At 56.6% G+C, this 20013-nt stretch overlaps 1 protein-coding gene across 4 annotated transcripts in view; it reads left to right on the top strand.

Moving 5' to 3' along the window:
* PHF2 (PHD finger protein 2) overlaps positions 1 to 20013 on the top strand; it is a 76418-nt gene that overhangs the window by 38330 nt on the left and 18075 nt on the right. For all 4 annotated transcript variants that reach the window (XM_055126634.1, XM_055126636.1, XM_055126635.1 and 1 more), the window contains exons 2-5: positions 4486 to 4571; positions 5924 to 6038; positions 15019 to 15179; positions 17796 to 17937. In XM_055126634.1, the coding sequence (XP_054982609.1) occupies positions 4486 to 4571; positions 5924 to 6038; positions 15019 to 15179; positions 17796 to 17937 (504 nt within the window). The remainder of the gene's footprint in view (positions 1 to 4485; positions 4572 to 5923; positions 6039 to 15018; positions 15180 to 17795; positions 17938 to 20013) is intronic.

A 20013-nucleotide genomic window follows, 5' to 3' on the forward strand; every position in this document is an offset into this window, starting at 1 on the left:
GCTGGCCCCAGGGGACCGCTGCCTCCTGTCCTGTGCCGTCCCCCTCTGTGGCCCCCAGGCCTGTGCTCACCTGGGGGCGCGAGGGGAAAGGAGGACTGCCGGGCTCGAGGGGTCACAGGCGCATCCCCCCCGCCACCACTGGGCCTCAGCTTTCCCCTCTGTCACACCGGGTGGGCCTGGCGCCTGCCAGGGACTGGGTGTTTGGGGTGGCCTGGCTGGTCCTGATGGGGGCGGGCAGCCTGGACTGGAGGGGGCCTGCGGCCTAAGAGAGTTCCACTTCTTTTGTCCCGGTTCCATTTCTGTTTGCTTGCTGGGTGTGGGGCCGTCCCGTGTGGTGCTCAGGGCTGACTCCTGGGCGCTCCAGGGGCCGTGTGGGATGCCGGGGATCCAAACCCTGGTTGCTGTGTGCAAGGCAAATACTTGCCCCCCGCACTGTCACTCTGCCAGCTGCGTGATCTTCACGGGAGGGCGGGCTGGACCCCTGCACCCTGCAGCCAGGTTCTGAAAGCTTCTTGGGCCTTCGTGGAGGGTGCATGAGCCCCAACCTCCTGGAAGGTCCCAGCCAGCTGCAAACTTCTTAACCCCTTGGGTTGGCACGTGGAGGGCTTATCCTTGCCCAGCCCGGCCCCCCGCCCCCCTGACAGGTGGGTGGGGCGAGTGCAGGGAGAAGGTGTGTAGCGCCGGGCTTGCCCAGCTGGGGGTGGTGAGAGGGCGCCCTGCCCGGCTCCCGGCATGGACACCGTGTGGACACTGTGGACACGGGCTGTGGATGAAGGGGCCACTGAGGCCACGGATCCAGGTGTGGATTCTGGTCGGGTGTGACTTCTAGATCCAGCTGATCTCTCACTTGGGCTCCCGGCATGTGGCTCCTGGTGGGGGGGTGGGCAGAAGGCTCATCCCACAGTGCTCAGCCTTGGGTGTCCTACCCTGCGGGCTTGCTGGACTCCCCCGCCTCATGGCCCGAGCCACTGAGGCTGCCCTGCACTCTCCGACAGGCCTGTGCCAGGGACCTCAGGAGGGGGCAGGGCATGGCTTGGGCAGACCAGCTCAGGGAGAGGCCGAGGGCGCCATCGGCCTGAAGGGAGCACTCGGGACCCTGCCTCTTCCATGCAGCCCTGTGGATTAGGCACAAGGAGCGGCTGGCTGTGGGGGCCTGGGGGGGAGGGGAGGACTTCGGGAGGTTGTCCAGGAGGGGCTCTGGGAGCCTCTGTGCCTGCACCACCAGAGGCGTCTTCCCCGGGAAGATGACCCCGTGACTGTGGTCCCCCTCCTCTGTGGTCAGTGCGATGGGCATTCCCTGTGGGGCGCTGGGGGCCTGTCTGCTCCTGGCTCTGCCTCGACCTCCCGGGGCGCAGATGCTGCGACCCGCCTGACCCTCCCGGCTCCCGCTCTGCTCTCCCTGTTTGCCCGACTCTGGGCAGACGGCGCCTCCCTGGCCTCTGTGTTGACTCTTTTTCTTGCGTTTTGGGTTACACCTGGCAATGCACAGGGGTTCCTCCTGGCTCTGCACTCAGGAATTACTCCTGGCAGTGCTCAGGGGACCATATGGGATGCTGGGAATCGAACCCGGGTTGGTCGCGTGCAAGGCAAACACCCTCCCCACTCCAGCCCCTCTGCATGGACTCTTCTCTTTATCTTTTTGGTTTCTGGCCACACCCAGCGGGGCTCAGGACTTATCCTGACTCTGAGCTCAGGCATCACTCCTGGAGGGCCACAAGGGGCCTATGGGGCGCCAGGGGTCAAACCCGGGTCAGCTGCACGCAAGGCAGGTGCCCTACCCACCGTACCATCGCTCAGGCCCCTGCCCCCGACTCTTGACTCCGCTCGGACTCGACTTGGCTCGTGTCTGAGCTGGGGGCGTGCACTTGGCATTTCCGGAAACACTTGCCCGGCCTCTCCCGGGCCTGCCTGTCCCGGCCGTGGCGGCACTGGCCACATCCCACTCGGGTGGTCTCTCAGGGTTGCTGCTGACTCCGGTAGTGCTGGGCTGACGGGGGCTGTCCCAGGGAGTGCCGAGAAGTCCTGGGTGGTGTGGACTGGCCGGGGCCCGGGTGACCATCTGCGCTGCCGCTCACGCCTGGCCGTTCCTCGGGAGCTCACCGTGGCTGCGCGGAGCCTCCGGCTTGTGTGGTGTGGTGAGCCGCGTCCCTCTCGGGATTGCTGCTTTTCCTTCGTACAACGAGGTCAAGTTCCCGTAACGTACAATCAGCCTGTAAAGGGGATCGTCGGTGGTGTTGACTCGCCTTCATCGTGTAGCACAGTTGTCTGTCTCTGAATCCAGAACTTTCTCGTCTCCCAAGGACACTTGGTACCCAGTACCCACTCAGCAGTCACAGCCCAGGCCCCTGCCCTGCTCCCTGGTGCCCCTAGTGGTACCCACCCACCCCCATTGCAGATCCACAGGTGTGACCGGAGTGTGGGCCTTTGCACGAGACTTCACTCCGCCTCGTGTTTCAGCTTCCGCCTTGGAGTAGCTGGTGTCCGTGCCTGTGCCCTTGGGCGAGCAGAGCCATGTCCACCTGCTGCCAGGGCCCCCCTTTGGCCTGTTCCACACTTCAGGGACGAGACCCTCGGCTCCGCATTTCAGTCACTGGAAATGCAGCCGTTGAGAAAGATGGGCTCCAGGCTGGAGCGATAGCACAGCGGGTAGGGTGTTTGCCTTGCACGCGGCTGACCCGGGTTCAAATCCCAGCATCCCATATGGTCCCCTGAGCACGGCCCGGGGTAATTCCTGAGTGCAGAGCCAGGAGTGACCCCTGAGCATCACTGGGTGTGACCCAAAAAGCAAAAAAAAAAAGAAAGATGGGCTCAGGGCTGGAGCGATAGCACAGCGGGTAGGGTGTTTGCCTTGCACGCGGCTGACCCGGGTTCGATTCCCAGCATCCCATATGGTCCCCTGAGCACTGCCAGGAGTAATTCCTGAGTGTAGAACCAGGAGTAACCCCTGTGCAACACCGGGTATGACCCAAAAAGCAAAAAAAAAAAAAAAAGATGGGCTCAGCTGTTCCCGGTTCTCGTTCTCTCGGGCGTCTGGGCCTCCGAGCAGGCCACCCGGCCATGGGGTGATTCTCTGTGAACTTTCCGAGGAGCTGCTGGGCCGACTGTTTCCACAGAAATGGCCCTACTTGGTGTTCCCGCTGCTCTTCTCAAAGACCTGCAGTTCTCTGCGCCCTCCCCAGCTGTCTGTTTCTGTTTCCTCTCCGGAACGTTCTAGCCTCTCGTGGGGTTGAGGTGCTCTCCACCCGTTTTTGTTTGTGTTTCAGGGCCACCGTCATGAATGCTGAGCACGTCTTCCGTGAGCTTGCGGGCTGTTCTGTTTCATGTTTGGGGAAATGTGCGCTCAAGCCTCCTGCCCTTTTCTACATTGATTTGCTTGGTTGTCACGCTGCAAAGCTCTTTATGTATTCCGGAGGCCAGATCCCATTAGAGACATGATTTGCAAATATTTTCTTCTGTTTTGTATGTTGTCCTTTCCCGACAACATTCGTGTCACTTGATGCACAGGAGCTTATTCTGTGATGTCCAGTTGATCTTTTCTTGTTCCTATTGCTTATGCTTTTGGTGTCATGCAGAAGAACCCATAACTAAATCCAAGATCATGAAGATTTACTCTTGATTTTCCTCTAAGAGCTGTATAGTTTTGCCTCCTACATTTGGGTTGGACTGGAGTGATAGCACAGCCTGGCACATGGCCAACCCGGGTTCGATTCCTCCATCCCTCTCAGAGAGTCCAGCAAGCTACCGAGAGTATCCTGCCCACACGGCAGAGCCTGGCAAGCTACCTGTGGTGTATTCGATATGCCAGAAACACTAACAACAAGTCTCACAATGGAGAAGTTACTGGTGCCCGCTCGAGCAAATCGATGAACAACGGGATGACAGTGCTACAGTGTGGTGCTACATTTGGGTTGTTCATCTATATATTTGAGAGGGCCAGTTAGGGCCACACCCGATGGTGCTCAGGGATAACTCCCTGCTCTTTGCTCAGGGGTCACTCCTGGCGGGGCTTGGGGACCCTGTATGGTGCTAGGGATCAGACCTGTCAAGGCTAGTGCCCTCCTGCTGTACCATCTTTCCAGCCGTTCATTCCTTTCGAGTTGGTTCTTGTGTGTGGTTTGAGGCGAGGCTTCCACTTCGCTCTTTATCTGGTCGTCAGAATGCGGCCCCTGGGGGTCAGAATGAGGCCAGCGTCCAGCAGGCCTCCTTGGGGACTGGAGGGTCCCGGCCATGGCTCCGTGCTGGCGCTGGGGAGGTGGTGGGGTGGCCAAGCAGTCAAGGCTGTTGGGGAGAGACTGTCCTGCAGAACATCAGGCCTCGCTTGCCCGCCTGCCCTCTGGGACTTGCCTGGATAAACCGTGTCCCTGCACTGGTCCTGTCCTCTCTGCCCACACTGCCCAGGCCTTCCTGGCTGGGGCTCCCGCCGGGCTTCGGGGGAGGTGCTCGAGGAGCTGCAGGTTGCGGTGACACGTGTCCTCTCTGTTCCAGTTGTGTCGGCGTGGAGGAGGAGGAGGCCCCCGACATTGACATCTACCACTGTCCCAACTGTGAGAAGACCCACGGCAAGTCCACGTGTGAGTACTGCACCCGGCCCTGGCTTCACTGCAAGCCCAGGAGCAGGGCCCCTGCCCCCAGCCCAGCCCTGGCCCTTCAGGGTGACCTGCCCCAGTGCCCCGGCCCCCACCAGCCTGAGTTCTTGTACCTTTGCCCCCACCCCTGACTCCTGTGGCCTCTCCCTCAACCTGGCCTGCTCCCGGGCCTGAGTGGAGACCCCACCAGCTTCAAAGGCCGGGGCAGGGCTGCCTGTGGCTCCAGGCAGAACTTGGGTGGGACACCGGTCCATGGGGCACCAGGCTGACCACTGCCGCAGGGAGTCTGGGCGTGTGATGCCCTTCTCCAGGCCCAAGTGGGAGTCACCACTTTCTGTGTGGGGCCCCTTGCGGGGAGTCAGGGGACCCTCCGTACCACCTTGGGGGTGGATACTACTTCCTGTGAGAGTCCAGGGGACCCCGAAGGTGCAGGTTTGTCCTGTGGGCTCAGGTCATGGCTGAGCAGGGGCATGAGCACTGGGCCCTGAGACTAAACCCGAGTGGGGAACACAGAGCTGCAGGAGCCCCTCACCGGGGACAGGGCTGACTGCAGCAGGGCGACGGTGTGGTGTGTGGCCGTGGGTCCAGCCCGGCCTGGGGCAGGCTTCCCAGGAGCTGCCGGCGAGGGCCAGGCCCAGCCCTGCTGTCCCGAGCACTGAGCTGGGTGGCCAGTGGACGGCCATGCTCTCTTAGAGGGCCCCATGGACGGGTACCAGGGCTGAGGAAGTCCCTTCTAGCACCCCCCGCTCCCCGCAAGGACCCACGGTGTGAATTGACTTATAAAACATCCAAGGGTGGTGGGGAGAACTGGTCCCAACCGAGGCGGGGGAGAGGACAGAGTGCAGGTGGGTGCCCAGCGGTTATGCAGGTGGAGGGGGCAGCAATGGTGGCAGCCTGCCCTTGCCCTGCGCTGGAGCTGTCAGGGCGACTCCTTCCAGCAGGAGGGTGATAGACTGTGTTCTTTGATGGCAGGTTCCTGGGGGGAGACTCACTCAATGGAGTTGGTGCTGCGGGCAGAGCTAGAGCTGGATCGGACATTGGGCGGGGCTTTGGGCAGAGCCGTGGGCGGAGCTAAGGCGGGACGGGGACTTGGGCGGGGATGTGGGCGGGGCTACGGACGGGACGGGCCATTGGGCGGGCTGTGGGAGGGGCGGTGGGCGGAGCTATAGACAGGACGGGGGACTTGGGCGGGGCTGTGGGCGGAGCTATAGACGGGACGGGCCATTGGGCGGGCTGTGGGAGGAGCGGTGGGCGGGGCTATAGACGGGACCTTGGGCGGGCTGAGGGCGGGGCGGTGGGCGGGACCGTGGGGGATCCTCTGCTGCCTGTCCCCGCAGTGAAGAAGAAGCGGACCTGGCACAAGCACAGCCCCGGGCAGACGCCCGACGTGAAGCCGGTGCAGAACGGCAGCCAGCTCTTCATCAAGGAGCTGCGGAGCAGGACCTTTCCCAGGTGGGTGCCGCCTCGGGGCCCTGCGCACGCCCACCCATGGGCCCGGGGCCTCTCTGCTCGAAGACTGTGGGCCGGCTCCCTACACGGGGACAGACTGCTTCCGCAGTGACACCAGGTGTGGGGCCTTCCCTCTCTGTCTGGGGCAGACCTTGACTTGGAATCTTCTAGAAGGGAGGCAGGGACTTGGTGTGATGGATAGGGAGGGCCAGGCCTTGTCCTGTGTCCTCCCTTCCGCCAACCTGGACTCGAGAGTCACATTCTAGGCTCTCCCCCCTCAGGCAGGCCTGGTGGGGTCCTCAGTGCCCCACCTACCTGTCCAGCGGGCTAGGAGCCACTTGTGTGGGACAGAGACATGGGCGACACGGGTGCCTTCCGGCCACTCCCATACCCCACTGACTATCAGACAATGTCCTTCAGATCTGAAGGAAAATTCACTGGACACAAAAAGTTTTCTTTTCTTCTTTTTTTTTTTTAAGAACTGTGACTTTGATAGCTGAGTTTTAGGTACATGATACTTCAGCACCAATCCCACCACCAGTGTCGACTTCCCTCTGCCAGTGTCCCATACGCCCTCCCCATCCCGCCCGTCAACTTGACAGGTCCATTGTAAAGTTTCAGGGTTGCAGCTTAGGTCTCATGTTTTCAGTGTTGTTGGATCTGTGCTTTGGATATTTTGTTTTGCTTTGTTGCTGGGTCACACCCAGGATGCTCAGGGGCTACCTTGGACTGTGCTGGGAGCTCCTGGCTGTTCCCAGGGGACCACGGGGTGCTGGGGGCCAAACTTGGGCTCCTGCGTGCAGAGCAGGTGCTGTCTACTGAGCATCTCTCTGGCTCCAGACACGGAATTCTCACTTGATGGATTTTTCCCCTTCTTTGTGGTTCACCTCATTTTCTCCTTGCTCATGTGATCTCTGGTGAGTAAGAATAACCCTAACCTGTTCCTTCTTGGATCGGTTTTCTTTCTCCTTGTTTGAACACACTTTCAATTGAGCTATCCCTCCTATAGCACACCATTTGCTCTTTTAAAGTTCTGTGACCGGACCTGTTCAGTGATGTGGCCCCTGTTAATTATAGGAAATTCATCGCCCTAAAGAAACTTAAATGTTCACTTCATACCTCATCTTCTCTCCACCAGCTCTGGCCACCACGGGTCCGGTTTTTGCTCCTGTAGACTGGGCTGTTCTGGACATTTCATCTAAAAGGATGACAGGCGTGGTGGGCTTTGGGGTCCGGCTTCCCTTTCAGCAACCTTCTTCAGGCACTCGCCCATGAGGACTGTGTTGGTTCAGCTCTTCACTTCCATTCATGGTGGAATGATAGTCCGTTGCGTGGGCAGGTTATACTGTATTTGTCTCTTGCTGGGCTGACAGACTATTTGGGTGATTTCTGATTTTTTTGGCTACTATGAACAAGTCTGCTATAAAATTTCTGATCCAGGTTTCATGTGGACACATTCTTTTTTGTTGTTGTTGTTTTGTTGTTCTTTGGAGTGGCATTCTGTGTCATGTGGTGGCACTGTGTTTAACTGAGGCATCGCCCTTTGTGCCACAGTGACCTTGTCACTTTCTGCACCCTTTTTATGTGCAGAGCAGTAGGGCCCCCATTTCTTCCAACACCCTCACTGGTACTTTTGGTTTTGTTTTGCTTTGGGCCACACTCAGGGGCTGGTGACTGCTGCCTCTGTGCTCAGGAATTGCCTCTGGGTGTGCTCGGGGCCACGTGATGTCAGAGATTGAACCGGGTCAGAGAGTGTGTTCCAGACCATTGAGCTTTCTCTCTGGCCCTCATCTGACTTTCTGATTCAAACCTGACTTGGGAGCTCATTGGAGTTTGTCTTTCGGGGGTCACACCCAGCAGTGTTCAGTGGGTACCCTTGGCTCTGCACTCAGGGATCACTCTTGGCTGGGCTGGAACCCAGATCAACCATGTGCCAGGCAAGCCCCCTCCCCACTGTACTATAGCTCTGGGCCCACTCACTCTGGTTCTGATTTGCATTTCCCTGCCTGCTGGTGGGTGGTGCCAGGCACATCTGCACCCATGTGGGTCATTTGTGGATCTTCTTTGGGAAACAACACGTCACAGGCATTGCTTGCTTATTTATTTATTTATATATTTTTGTCCTTAAAATTAAAAATAAGTGTACCGAGGCACTGTGATTTTGCGTTACCGCTGATGGATCCATGCATGTCACATTTTCGATTCCTCCCATGTCAGGACAATGCTCGTGCATGCATGTCAGTGGCACGGGGTGAGCACAGGGTCTCAGCATTTCTGCTTCCAACACTCTGGTGGCCTGCCTTTTCCCTTTATTGATAGTTTCTTTGGAAACATCAATGTTTTCTGATTCTTTTTTTTTTATAAGAATTTTGTTTTATTGAATCACCATGTGGAAAATTACAATGCTTTCAGGCTTAAGTCTCAGTTATACAATGCTGAAACAACCATCCCTTCACCAGTGCCCATATCCCACCACCAAAAAAAGAAACAGTACATCTCCCATCCTGCCTCCATACCCCCCCCCGCCTTGTAACTGATAAATTTCACTTTACTTTCTATTTGCTTTGGTTACATTCAATATTTCAACACAAACCTCACTATTATTGTTAGGAGTACCCCACTAGAGTCAGACCTGTTGTGAAGAGATATGAGGTTTTGGATTTCTGTACTTTAGCAACTAAGTCCAGGGATATTTCTTCCAGATATTGGATCATTGCAAGCTTGTAAACCCCATCTGTGGTCGTCATAATATGGCGGTCACCACGCCCTTCACCCCCGGCAAGGAAGAGTCGAGAGAGAGAAATACCTTTCCCCTCCTGGGCGGGTATGGGGCCGAGGCTTAGTTCTCAATCTGGAGACATTCTTCGAGGAGCTGCCCATGCCGAAAACTTTAGCTGGGTCTGGAGTCACGCTCATGCAGCTGCGGAGAGGCCGCACACACGTGCGGCCCCCGGGATCACATCTTGGCGGCCTGTTTTCTGATTCTTAATAAATCTAATATTTTCTTTTGTTGTTTGTGCTTTCATTGTCATGGCTAAGGGTCTTTTATCCACACAACAAGGCCTGTGTGGATTTATCTCTGTTTCTTCTGAGAATTGTATAGAATTTCAGTTCCTATGACCTGCCATTCTTTCTTTTTTTTTTTTTTTGTTTTTTGTTTTTGGGTCACACATGGTGATGCTTAGAGGTTACTCCTGGCTCTGCACTCAGGAATTGAATTACTCCTGGTGGTGCTTGGGGGACCATATGGGATGCTGGGAATCGAACCCGGGTTGGCCGCGTGCAAGGCAAACGCCCTACCCGCTGTTCTATCGCTCCAGTCCCTGACCTGCCATTCTTGGTTAATTTTTGTGTCTAGTATGAGGTAAGGAGCTCATTTCCTTCTTTTTTTTTTTTGCTTTTTGGGTCACACCTGGCGATGCACAGGGGTTACTCCTGACTCTGCACTCAGGGATTATTCCTAGCGGTGCTCGGGGAACCATATGGGATGCTGAGAATCAAACCTGGGTCGGCCACATGCAAGGCAAATGCCCTACCCGCTATGCCATTGCTCCAGCCCCCTCATTTCCTTTTTCAGGGGACTCCCAAGTAGGGGTTCTCAGGAGGGCCTGGGACCCTTCCGGCCTTTCTTGGCCAGCCAGACTAGTAGGCTAATGTGAGGGCCCGGAACAGTGGGTGCTTTGGTGCCCTGATGGGATGGTGTGACATGGGCCACTGTGTGGTGCTCAGGGACCTCTAGGGCTGCACCCAGCAATGTTCAGGGGACTGTGAGGTGGCAGGGATAGAACCAGGTCAGCTGTATGTAAGGCATGTGCCTTAATGCCTGCACTACATCTTCAGTCCCTTCACTTCCTTTCTGGGACATTTTAGACTATATATTTGTCCAGCACCACTACTTGAAAAAGAAATTATTTTGCTGTTACATGGTCTTTGCACCTTTGTCGAAATTACTTAGCCCTAGATGTAAGCACTTTGGAGTCTCAATTCTCTTCCACTGAACTTGATTTAAATGCAAGCTCATTCCTCACCATGCTGGTCACTAAATTTGCAGTTAATTCTGAAATCGAGACAGGAGTCTTCCCCTCTGTGCTTCTTCAAGCCTCTCTTGTAAATATCTGCACAGCAGTGACCGGGATTCTTTCAGGGGTGTGTGGACTCTAGAGACCAGAAGAACAGATGGCTGGACATTGTCTTCTTAACAGCCCACAGATACAGAATGTTTTCTCACCAATTGAGATCTTTTCAATTTTTGCTCAATTTTTTTTATCATTTAATTCTTGCAGTTTTATTAATAATGCACAAATGGCAAGTGAATAGGTATTTCCCCACCTTCTTGACGGGGCAATCTTAATGCTATGGGGAAAGATATTCTACTTTTGCTTGTTTTGGGGTCAAATCTGCTGGTGCTCAGGGATCCTTCCTGGCGGTGCTGGGGGGACCAGTTGGGGCGCCAGAGATCAAACCTGACTCAGCTACATACAGGCAAGCAACAAACCGCCATGCGATCTCTCTTGCCCTGGATATCCTGTTTTATCTAATGCCTGTTCATAAGTAGATCAACAATGTTATCTTGAAGTCATGCAGTTCACTGCGACTTGGGTGGACCTGGGCCTCATGCTGAGGGGAGTAAGTGAGAGGGAGAAGGACTCACCGAGTGATGGTTCTCATCTGCGGTCTAGAGACAGACGAAGGCAGTAGAGCATATGGGACGGTGACCAACCCTTGGCCTTGGGTGACAAAACGCCTATGAACAAGCAGCGGGGGAATGAAAATGGGAGCAGATGTGACATAGGGACAGTGGTGGATAGTCCCGGCACTTTGTGGTGGGCTGCAGCACCTGCACATCAGTATCATAACCATTAACCACACGTTGCCTGGACTGTTACAAACATGTCATCTTGGATGCAAAGTTTATATTACAAACTAAACAATGAGACGTTGCATCATTAAGAAAACAACCCTGAGCCTGTTGCTGTTCCTCTGTATGCCTCCCTCTTCCGTTTCCTCTGCGGACGCTGCTGGTGTGGAGGCCGGGAGGGGCAGCTGCCACAGCACACAGGAGTGCAGCTGCCAGGGAAGTGCTTAGTGCCAGGGGGTGAGTCCGGGTCTCCTGCTTGCCAGGCAGGTGTCAGCCTCGGAGCCAGGCAGGAGTGGCCCTCACTTTCCCCCAGCTTTTAAAGTGCCTGCCGAGGTGTGAAGACCATCAGGTGAAGAAAGGAAAGTCTCTCTTTCTCCCTCTGTCTGTCTGTCTGTCTGTCTCTCTGTCTGTCTGTCTCTGTCCATCTCTGTCTCTGTCTCTGTCTCTCTCTCTCTCTCTGTATGCATGACACATCTCCTGGTTTGTTGAAGACAGATCTGTCGTACTGGTGTGGTATCAGAGGAAAGAACAAGATATTCTTGTCCATTCCTTAAATTTCTCATCCTTTTGTACCTTCATTAATAACATACACTTTAATGAAGCACCCAACAAGCTCAGAAATGCCACACAAGCCCATTTCTAGTGTATTGATCTGGACACAAGAACATAAGTTGAAAGGAAGGGAGGCTCTATTTGGCACATCCAGGATTTACTCATGGCTCAGGGCTTACTCATGGCTCTGCACACAGGGATCACCCGTGGGGGTCTTGGGAGACTGTCTGGGGTGCCGGGATTGCATCTGACTCAGCCAGGTGCAAGGCAAGTAGCTTACCTGCTGTGCTATCTATCACTTTGGCTCTGGAAAAGAGAGTCTTTCAGTCCTTGCAGAAGGATGCTGAACTTCCCCAAGGAGGACAGAAGCCGCAGCCCGGGCTGGGGGCAGCACTTGTAAAACACACAGCAGCCATCCGCTCTTCTGTCCTCACTGCTGCCGTAGCCCTGGTGTCCCTGCCCCGTCGGCCTCACCCCTCTGCAGGAAGGTGGGGAAAGCGGTCCTGCTCGGAAGTCCGTCTGGGAGCTTTTATTTCTGCAGCAGGATCGATCACAGTTTCCCAGGAATCTCAGTGAGTTGTCTAGCCTTCTGTGTCTAATGCAGTCGACACCTCCGAGCCTCAGTGACCCTCCCCCTGACCTGGGCGAGCGTGGGGCCGTTGGTCCCTGGAGGGAGGGAGGTCCGTCTGTGATGGCTCCTGGACGGGTCCCAGACTTAGCTGTGCTTTCTCTCGTTTCCCATCCATGATTTCTGCATCTGCTGCTGTTGATGCCTCAAATGAAGTTTCCTCTCAACAGTGCTATATAGTTTTCCGAAAGTAAGTTTTGCTTTCCTTTTTACTGGATTGATCCCCGGCCATTAATTCTGGTTTTTATATTTGGGTGAGTGGGATTTCTTTTTTTTCAGGTCATGTGCAAATTGTCCACTGCTACTGTACCTGAATAAAATTGATTTTTGTGTGTTGGTCTTGTACTTGGGAATCCTAGTATCAGTTCTTGTAGTTTCTAGTCTTCGCTGGATTTTTAAATTTATTTAGTTTTGGGGCCACACCTGGCAGTGTTCAGGGTTTAGTCCTGTGCCTAGGATCACTTCTGGCAGGGGTCAGGGTGTGCTGTGCCCGGGATCGAGGCGAGTGGAGCCCTCCCTGGGGCGCTGTCTCTCTGCAACCTTGAGCCTTCTCTTGAGAAGCAGTTTTTGTGATCTGGGTGCCTTACCTTACCACTCGACATCACAAACTCAGCTCGTCAATCTCTGCAAAGAAGCAAACCGTCATTTTGATGGGGATTTTTTTCAGTCTTTCTTGGTGGCTTTTTCTGTGTGGAATGATGCCCTGTAGTAGTTCTTTCAGGAAAGGCTGTAAGAACATCCTGTGCGTCTGAACATGTTCCCTCTCATCCTGATTCTTCTTGTACTGTAGCATCCTCAGTTTTGTAACATTGTAGCGGCTTCAGGTGTGAGGCCTGTCCAGCAGTGTTGCTGCGCTTCTCACTAGTGTTTTGTTTCATTTGTTTGTTTCTTTATTATAAATAGGGAAAGATAAATATAATTTGCTTTTCTTAATTTATTGTTTTACTTAGCACAACACCTTGCGATTTGTCCACATTCCTGCCAGGGGCAGCATCTCAGATCTTGTCTTTCTTCGCCCAGAGCGTCCATCTGCCACGGCTCCTGTGTCCACTCACCTGGACACGTGTGGCCCGTTTCTGACGTGGCTGCTGGCCGCTATGATGCTGTGGCCACCATGGCGGGCAGACACATCTTCAGAGCAGTGCTGCTTTTGCTATTTCAACCTTGTTCTCGATTTTGATTTTCTTTTCTTTTCTTTCTTTCTTTGGCTTTTGGGTTACACCCAGTGGTGCTCAGGGCTAACTCCTGGCTCTGCCATGGCATGTGGCTGACCTGGGTTCAACCCCTGACAAGCGCCTGACCTTGCTGTACTGCCTCTCGGACCTGATTCTAGTTTTCTAGACTGGGTCTAAAATTCGGAGATGAAAGTTGTTCCTCTTGTTCTCTTTCAAGGTCTTATTGTGTTGCCTTTTGTGGTCTCTTGTTGTGGGTAAGACACCTATTGTTAAGCTAGTGGTTGGGTATTCATTGTTTTTTAAAATAATGTATTTTTCCTCTGAAAACTTTTGAGATTGCCCCTTCATCTTTGAAGCACACAGGTGACTGAGTGACTGTGGATGTGCGTTTGTATTTGTTTGGCCTGCCCTGAATTCAGTGAGCCACTGGAATTTGAGGGTGTCCTGGGCAGTGTACCATTTTCTCTTCGCCCCCCAATTCTATGTATTTTGTATTCAAATCTTTTAGTAAATTTACCAATTTTTTTTCAGCCAGCTTCTTTTTTGGGGGGGCACTCCCAGTAGTGCTCAGGGACTATTCCTGGCTCTGTGCTCGGGATCCCTCCTGTCAGTGCTCTGGAGATGGTGTGCCGTGCTGGGGTTAACCCCAGGCTCTTCAGGTGCAAGGTCAGCGCCTCACCCCTGCACTCTCCCTCTGGCCCCAGCCCGCTGCCTTCTAAGCCATTGCACTGTTGAGCGTTTTGGTCCTTGTAGTTTGGCCTCCGGGTTCCCTCTAAGCCGCTGTTCTTCGCCGATCATTCTTCTCCCCTGGCTGCGTGGAGGACGGTCGTCTCAGAATGTCCTGCGGGTGATTCTGGCGTGCTCAGTCCCGAGCTCCCCCCCGCCCCCACGCTCGTCAGGCTGGCCTGGGTTGCGTCCCCCGTCCCCCGTGTTCCTCAGGATGGTCTCCCGGAGCCTGGTGCGGGGCCCTAGTGGTGTGGGGTTCTGGGCCCCCCGCCCTGCTCCCTGCGGGCATGCACCCGGCCCTGCTGCACACGGCCGTGACCCGCCTCCCCTCACCCTCACCCACTCCGTCTTGTTTCCTGGTGCCACCCAGGGCCCCACTGCGTGGGCACTGCAGGCCTTTCCTCACTGGCCTCGGGGTGGCCCCTTTGCCCCGAGCAAGAGCCCCCCCCCCCCAAATGGAGACCAGAGCTCTCTCCTCCTCTCCCCCCTCCTGGCCCACCTGCCCCCAGAGTCCTCCGTCTCCTGGCCACTCAGCGCCGTCTCTGGCCTCCTGTCTCGTCTCCAGCTCTTGGCCCGCTGGACCCCCGGCCTGTCTGCTGAGGGCCGCTCTGCCCTGCCCACTCCTGCTCCCTGGCCCTCCGACACGGCCCCGGGCGGCCCAGGGGTGTGCTGAGTCCGCGGGGAAGGACTACCAGCAGTCCCTGCGGGGCCTCGTCCATCGCCATGTGAAAAGGCAGATTCTGATATCAGACACAGAGACTTGGCAGCACAGCAGTGGCCCCCGGGCCGGGATGCCAGACCCCACTGAGGATGTCCCGCTCGTGTGGACCTTCCGGGCCACGCCCTCGCCCACCCTGTCCCCTGTGTGCTTCTCGCCGGGAGCGGCTCTGAGCCTGCGTGGGTGTCCTGGCAGGGTGGCAGCAGGGCTGGACCAGCGGGGCAGGCACGGCTGTGATGCGGCGCATCACCCTCTGGAGGCGCCTGCGGGAGGGAGGGCGGGAGCCTGGCTCGCGCCCAGGTGTGACCTGTGACCTCTCTCCTCAGCGCCGAGGACGTGGTGGCCCGGGTGCCGGGCAGCCAGCTGACCCTGGGCTACATGGAGGAGCACGGCTTCACCGAGCCCATCCTCGTCCCCAAGAAAGACGGGCTGGGCCTGGCCGTGCCGGCCCCCACCTTCTACGTCAGCGACGTGGAGAACTATGTGGGTAAGTGCCGTCTCCGGCCATCCCGAGCCGCTGACCCCACTGGCCCCAGGACCTGGCCGCACCCGGGCCCTGCAGACAGCTGAAACTTAGCCCCCTGCTCGGGCACTCTCAGACTGGGACACCCCCAGCGTGACTCCTGCCCCTTCCCCGCCAGTTACGCAATTGTGCAGGCTGCTCCCAGGGACTGCCTGGGCAGCCTCCTGACTCCCTGATTCTATACCTTTCCTGCTTAGTGCTCCCTTCTGAGTGCTCCCTTCTGAGTGCTCCCTGTTGAGTGTCCGTGACTGAATGTTCCTAGATGAGTGCTCCAGTTGAGTGTTCCCTCTTAGTGCTGTTGTCTGAGTGCTCCCTTCTGAGTGCTCCTGGCTGAGTGCTCCCTGTTGAGTGCTACAGTTGAGTGTTCTCTCTTAGTGCTGTTGTCTGAGTGCTCCATTCTGAGTGCCCTTGTCAGAGTGTTTCCAGCTGAGTGACCCCTGCTGAGTGTCTCTGGGTGCTCTCAGCTGAGTGCTCCTGGGGTGTCAGACTCAGGCATTCAGAGAAAGGGGGTCCCTGATTGGGAGTTTCCCACATGGGGATTTGGGGCAGCCTCATGTCCTGGATTGTCACCGCTGTCTCCCGGCTCCTCGGCCCCTGCAGTGCTTCTCTGGTGGGCAGAGGCTCATTCACAGGCTCGCCCGTAGGCTGTGGTGACCCCCACTGGGCCAGCGGTGCTCCGCCCCTCCACTTTCCGTCACGGGTCCAGCTCCAGCCTCATCTGTCCTCAGAAAGCCCCTCCTCGGGGCTGGAGTGATAGCACAGCGGGTAGGGCATTTGCCTTGCACGCGGTCGACCCGGGTTTGAATCCCAGCATCCCATATGGTCCCCTGAGCACCTCCAGGAGTGATTCCTGAGTACATGAGCCAGGAATGCTCCCTGTGCATTGCCGGGTGTGACCCAAAAAGAAAAAAAAAAAGCCCCTCCCCCCCACCTAGCATCTGAGGGCAGAGGGGGGAGGACTGCGTGGGTGGATCGTCGCAGTCCCCTCCTCCTCCCTCTATCAGCCCTGCTCCCTCTCTGTCTCTGCCCCTCCCCCTGTCTCTGCCCCTCCCCCTCTGTCTCTGCCCCTCCCCCTGTCTCTGCCCCTCCCCCTCTGTCCCTGCTCCTTCTCCCTCTGTCTCTCTCCTGAGTGCTTCTCCCTCTCCTGTGGTACTGGATTCTCCGTGCCATGAGAGATGCTGGACAGACTCTTCCCGCTGCCTGTCAATGCTGTTTTCCCAGTAATGGGTGGTTTTCTGCCTGTCCTGCTTCTGTTTCTGTGGCTGTCCACCTACATATGTATATGTTGTTTGGGGGCCGTACCCTAGTATTGGGAGCCACCATCGGTGCTTTGGGTGAGGGGGTGCCAGGGAGTGAACCCCAGGACCCTCCCTTGCAAGGCAGTTGTTCCACCACCTGAACCGCACCCTTGGGCCCAGCAAGTGAGTGTCCGGCTCAGCAGCAGAGAAACCATGAGCCCGTCCAGGGTGGGGCGAGGGAATGAGCAGACACTGCCGGGAAGAGACAGACAGAGGCCAAGAGCACTGAAAAGTGCTCCTCACCCCTTACTGTCAGGGAAATGCAAACTTAAACAAAACGGAGGTGTAAGCGCACACGGGTGAGAGTGGCAGGCAGGAAAGACACTGGTGGCACACTGGTGACAGAGGACCCTACTCCCTGCTGGCGCCAGTGTCATCTGGTTCAGTCTGTGGAAAACAGGTTAGAGATTCTCAAACACCTGAAGCTGGAGCTTCCTTATGACCCAGCAGTTCCACCTCTTGCCAGCCACCCCCCAGACACGAAAATACGCATCTGGAGAGAGGTTTGCACACGTGTGTGCAGGGCAGTGCGATTACAGTGACTGAGTGTCCACCAGCAGACCAGCCAGTGAGGAAGCTATGGTGTCGATGCACACGGTGCGACACTGCCGAGATAAGATGAAGCCGTGCCGGTCACGGCCACCGCGATGGGGCAGGAGGGCGGCCTGGCAGGGGAAGGCCCAGGCCGGCAGCTCACACAGCGGTGGCACACAGAGCCAGAACAAGGGAGCTGTCATCTGATGACAAACCCAGGGGGCTGGAGTATGGAGCGAGCAGCCCAGGCTGCAGGGGAGTGGGGGGAAAGGGCGTGTGTGGGGGGGGGTCTTGGGGCCTGGCCCGCAGTGCACGGCCTTCAGATGATGCGTTTTTAAAAAAGTGTGGAAGTCAGCAAGGCAAGAGCACTGCAACAGGGGAGGAGTTCCCCGCCCACCCCTGGCAGAGCCCCGAGCTCTTACCCCCCTCGGGGTCGAGTGGAATGTGGGTCGGTCATTCTCCTTGTTTTCTGAAACCACAAAGAGCTCTGAAGCGAACTGTAAAGACCAAACGAGAGCAACCTACACGTGTGTCTCGTACACCGCTTAGGACATGCGCTCCGAGAAGTGTGTTTACCCGAAGTCCCCGTTGCCCCGGGCAACCCGCGCTGTCACCGGGTGAGCTGAGCCCGGACTCTGCCCCCTCGTGGCTCCAGCGATGCTGTGCCGGCCTGTGCAGGGACAGCCCTGCCTCAGGGGAGCCCCTGTGTGTGTGGCCCCCGCGCTCACCCTCCCCCGTCCCTCCCCAGGCCCTGAGCGGAGCGTGGACGTGACGGACGTCACCAAGCAGAAGGACTGCAAGATGAAACTGAAGGAGTTCGTGGACTACTACTACAGCACCAACCGCAAGCGGGTCCTGAACCTCACCAACCTCGAGTTCTCAGACACCAGGTGAGCGGCCCGAGCGCGCAGCCTCTCTGCTCCCCCTCCCCATGCCCCCCCTCCCCCATTGCCGAGAAGCTCCTGGGTAAGGACATGGGTGTGCCAAGTGCTCCACCTGCCCTTGTGTTGCTGTTGCTCTTACAACTGCGAAATGGGAATAATTTCAACAGAAACTCAGGAGCAGAAAGTGAATCCCCCTGACCTGCCCCTCCTGCCCCCCAGCGAGAACCTATGGTGTCAGGAGGAAATTGCTTCTTCCCGTCTGCTGGGACCTGCATATGTGTAAAGAGATACACATATGCACACACACACACACACACCTGCATGCACTCACACACTTGTATTCACTCACACCTGCATGTACTCACACACACCTGCATGTACTCACACATGCCTGCATGCATTCACACACCTGTATGCACTCACACACCTGTATGCACTCACATACACCTGTATGCACTCACACACACCTGTATGCACTCACACGCTCGCATTCACTCACACCTACATGTACTCACACACACCTGTATGCACTCACACGCTCACATTCACTCACACCTGCATGTACTCACACACACCTGCATGTACTCACACATACCTGCATGCACTCACACACCTGTATGCACTCACACACTGTATGCACTCACACACCTGTATGCACTCACACACTCGCATTCACTCACACCTACATGTACTCACACACACCTGCATGTACTCACACATACCTGCATGCACTCACACACCTGTATGCACTCACACACACCTGTATGCACTCACACACACCTGCATGCACTCACACACACCTGCATGCACTCACACACTCGCATTCACTCACACCTGCATGCACTCACACATACCTGCATGCACTCACACACACCTGCATGCGCTCACACATACCTGCATGCACTCACACACCTGTATGCACTCACACACACCTGCATGCACTCACACACACCTGCATGCACTCACACATACCTGCATGCACTCACACACCTGTATGCACTCACACACCTGTATGCACTCACACGCTCGCATTCACTCACACCTACATGTACTCACACACCTGCATGGACTCACACGCTTGCATTCACTCACACCTGCATGCACTCATGCACACCGTTAGCACGTGTGTTAACCACAGGAGCGGATGCACCTTTTGCTCTCCCAGCTGAAACCCGGAACTCAGGACCCCTCCCCTTGCCCCCTGCAGCCCACTGGATTCCGCATTGCTGTGGTGCCGGACGTAGGGTATGTGTGGCTTTGCTCCAGTGCCCACGACCCTGTCCCCAGAAGCACCTGCTTGACCCTGGTCCACCACTCACCCCCCTGCCCTGTGGCTGACGCCAGAGAGACCAGGTCTCTGCCCCTGGCAGGCATGACGGTGGCCAGCTTAGGGATGGTTCCATCTTCGGGCCACTTCCCTTTCACTGCTTCTGGAAGGCACTCGGGACAGCGTGGGGCCTGGATGCGAAAGGGCAGGTCGGAAACCAAGGGCAGTTGGAAGTCACAGTGAGGGAGGTCACAGGCCGTGGGGAGCCAGAATGAGATAAAGGAACTGGGTGTTGGGCTTTGTTTGAGCTTCCAGACAGCAAAGGCAAAGAGGGGAATAGGAGCCTTTTGTTCTCGGACAAAGCCACCTTCCGTGTGTGCTCAAGAAAGCGCTGCTCCCAGGCCGGTCCTGACGTGGGTGCGTGCATGTGTGCGTGTGCGTATGTGTGTGTGTGTGCGTATGTGTGTGTAAGAGAGAGCGAGCGAGAGAGAGACTTGGATGATAAAGGCCTCCGTGAGTCACTGCCTGGTCATGATGGGCTGACCGAAGAGAGGGGCACCCCCACCCACCCCGGGCTTCCTATGACTGTGCCCTTGCTGTGTCCTCTGGCCAGTCCAGCGCGGTGGTGGGTGAGGTGGCACTCACGGCCGCTGCCCATGGTCCATGTGTGCCGGGACCTGTCCCCACGGCCTGTGCTGGGCTGTGCGGGCCAGGCCCCTTGTGGCCCTGAGCAGGCCTGGTGCAGACGCCGGCCATGTGGGGGCTTCTGCAGGGGGCCCAGCCCAGCCCTCTGTGGAGCGTGGCACGAGGAGGGG

This window comes from Sorex araneus, chromosome 2, assembly GCF_027595985.1.
Source record: "Sorex araneus isolate mSorAra2 chromosome 2, mSorAra2.pri, whole genome shotgun sequence".
NCBI classification, from domain to species: Eukaryota; Metazoa; Chordata; class Mammalia; order Eulipotyphla; family Soricidae; genus Sorex; species Sorex araneus.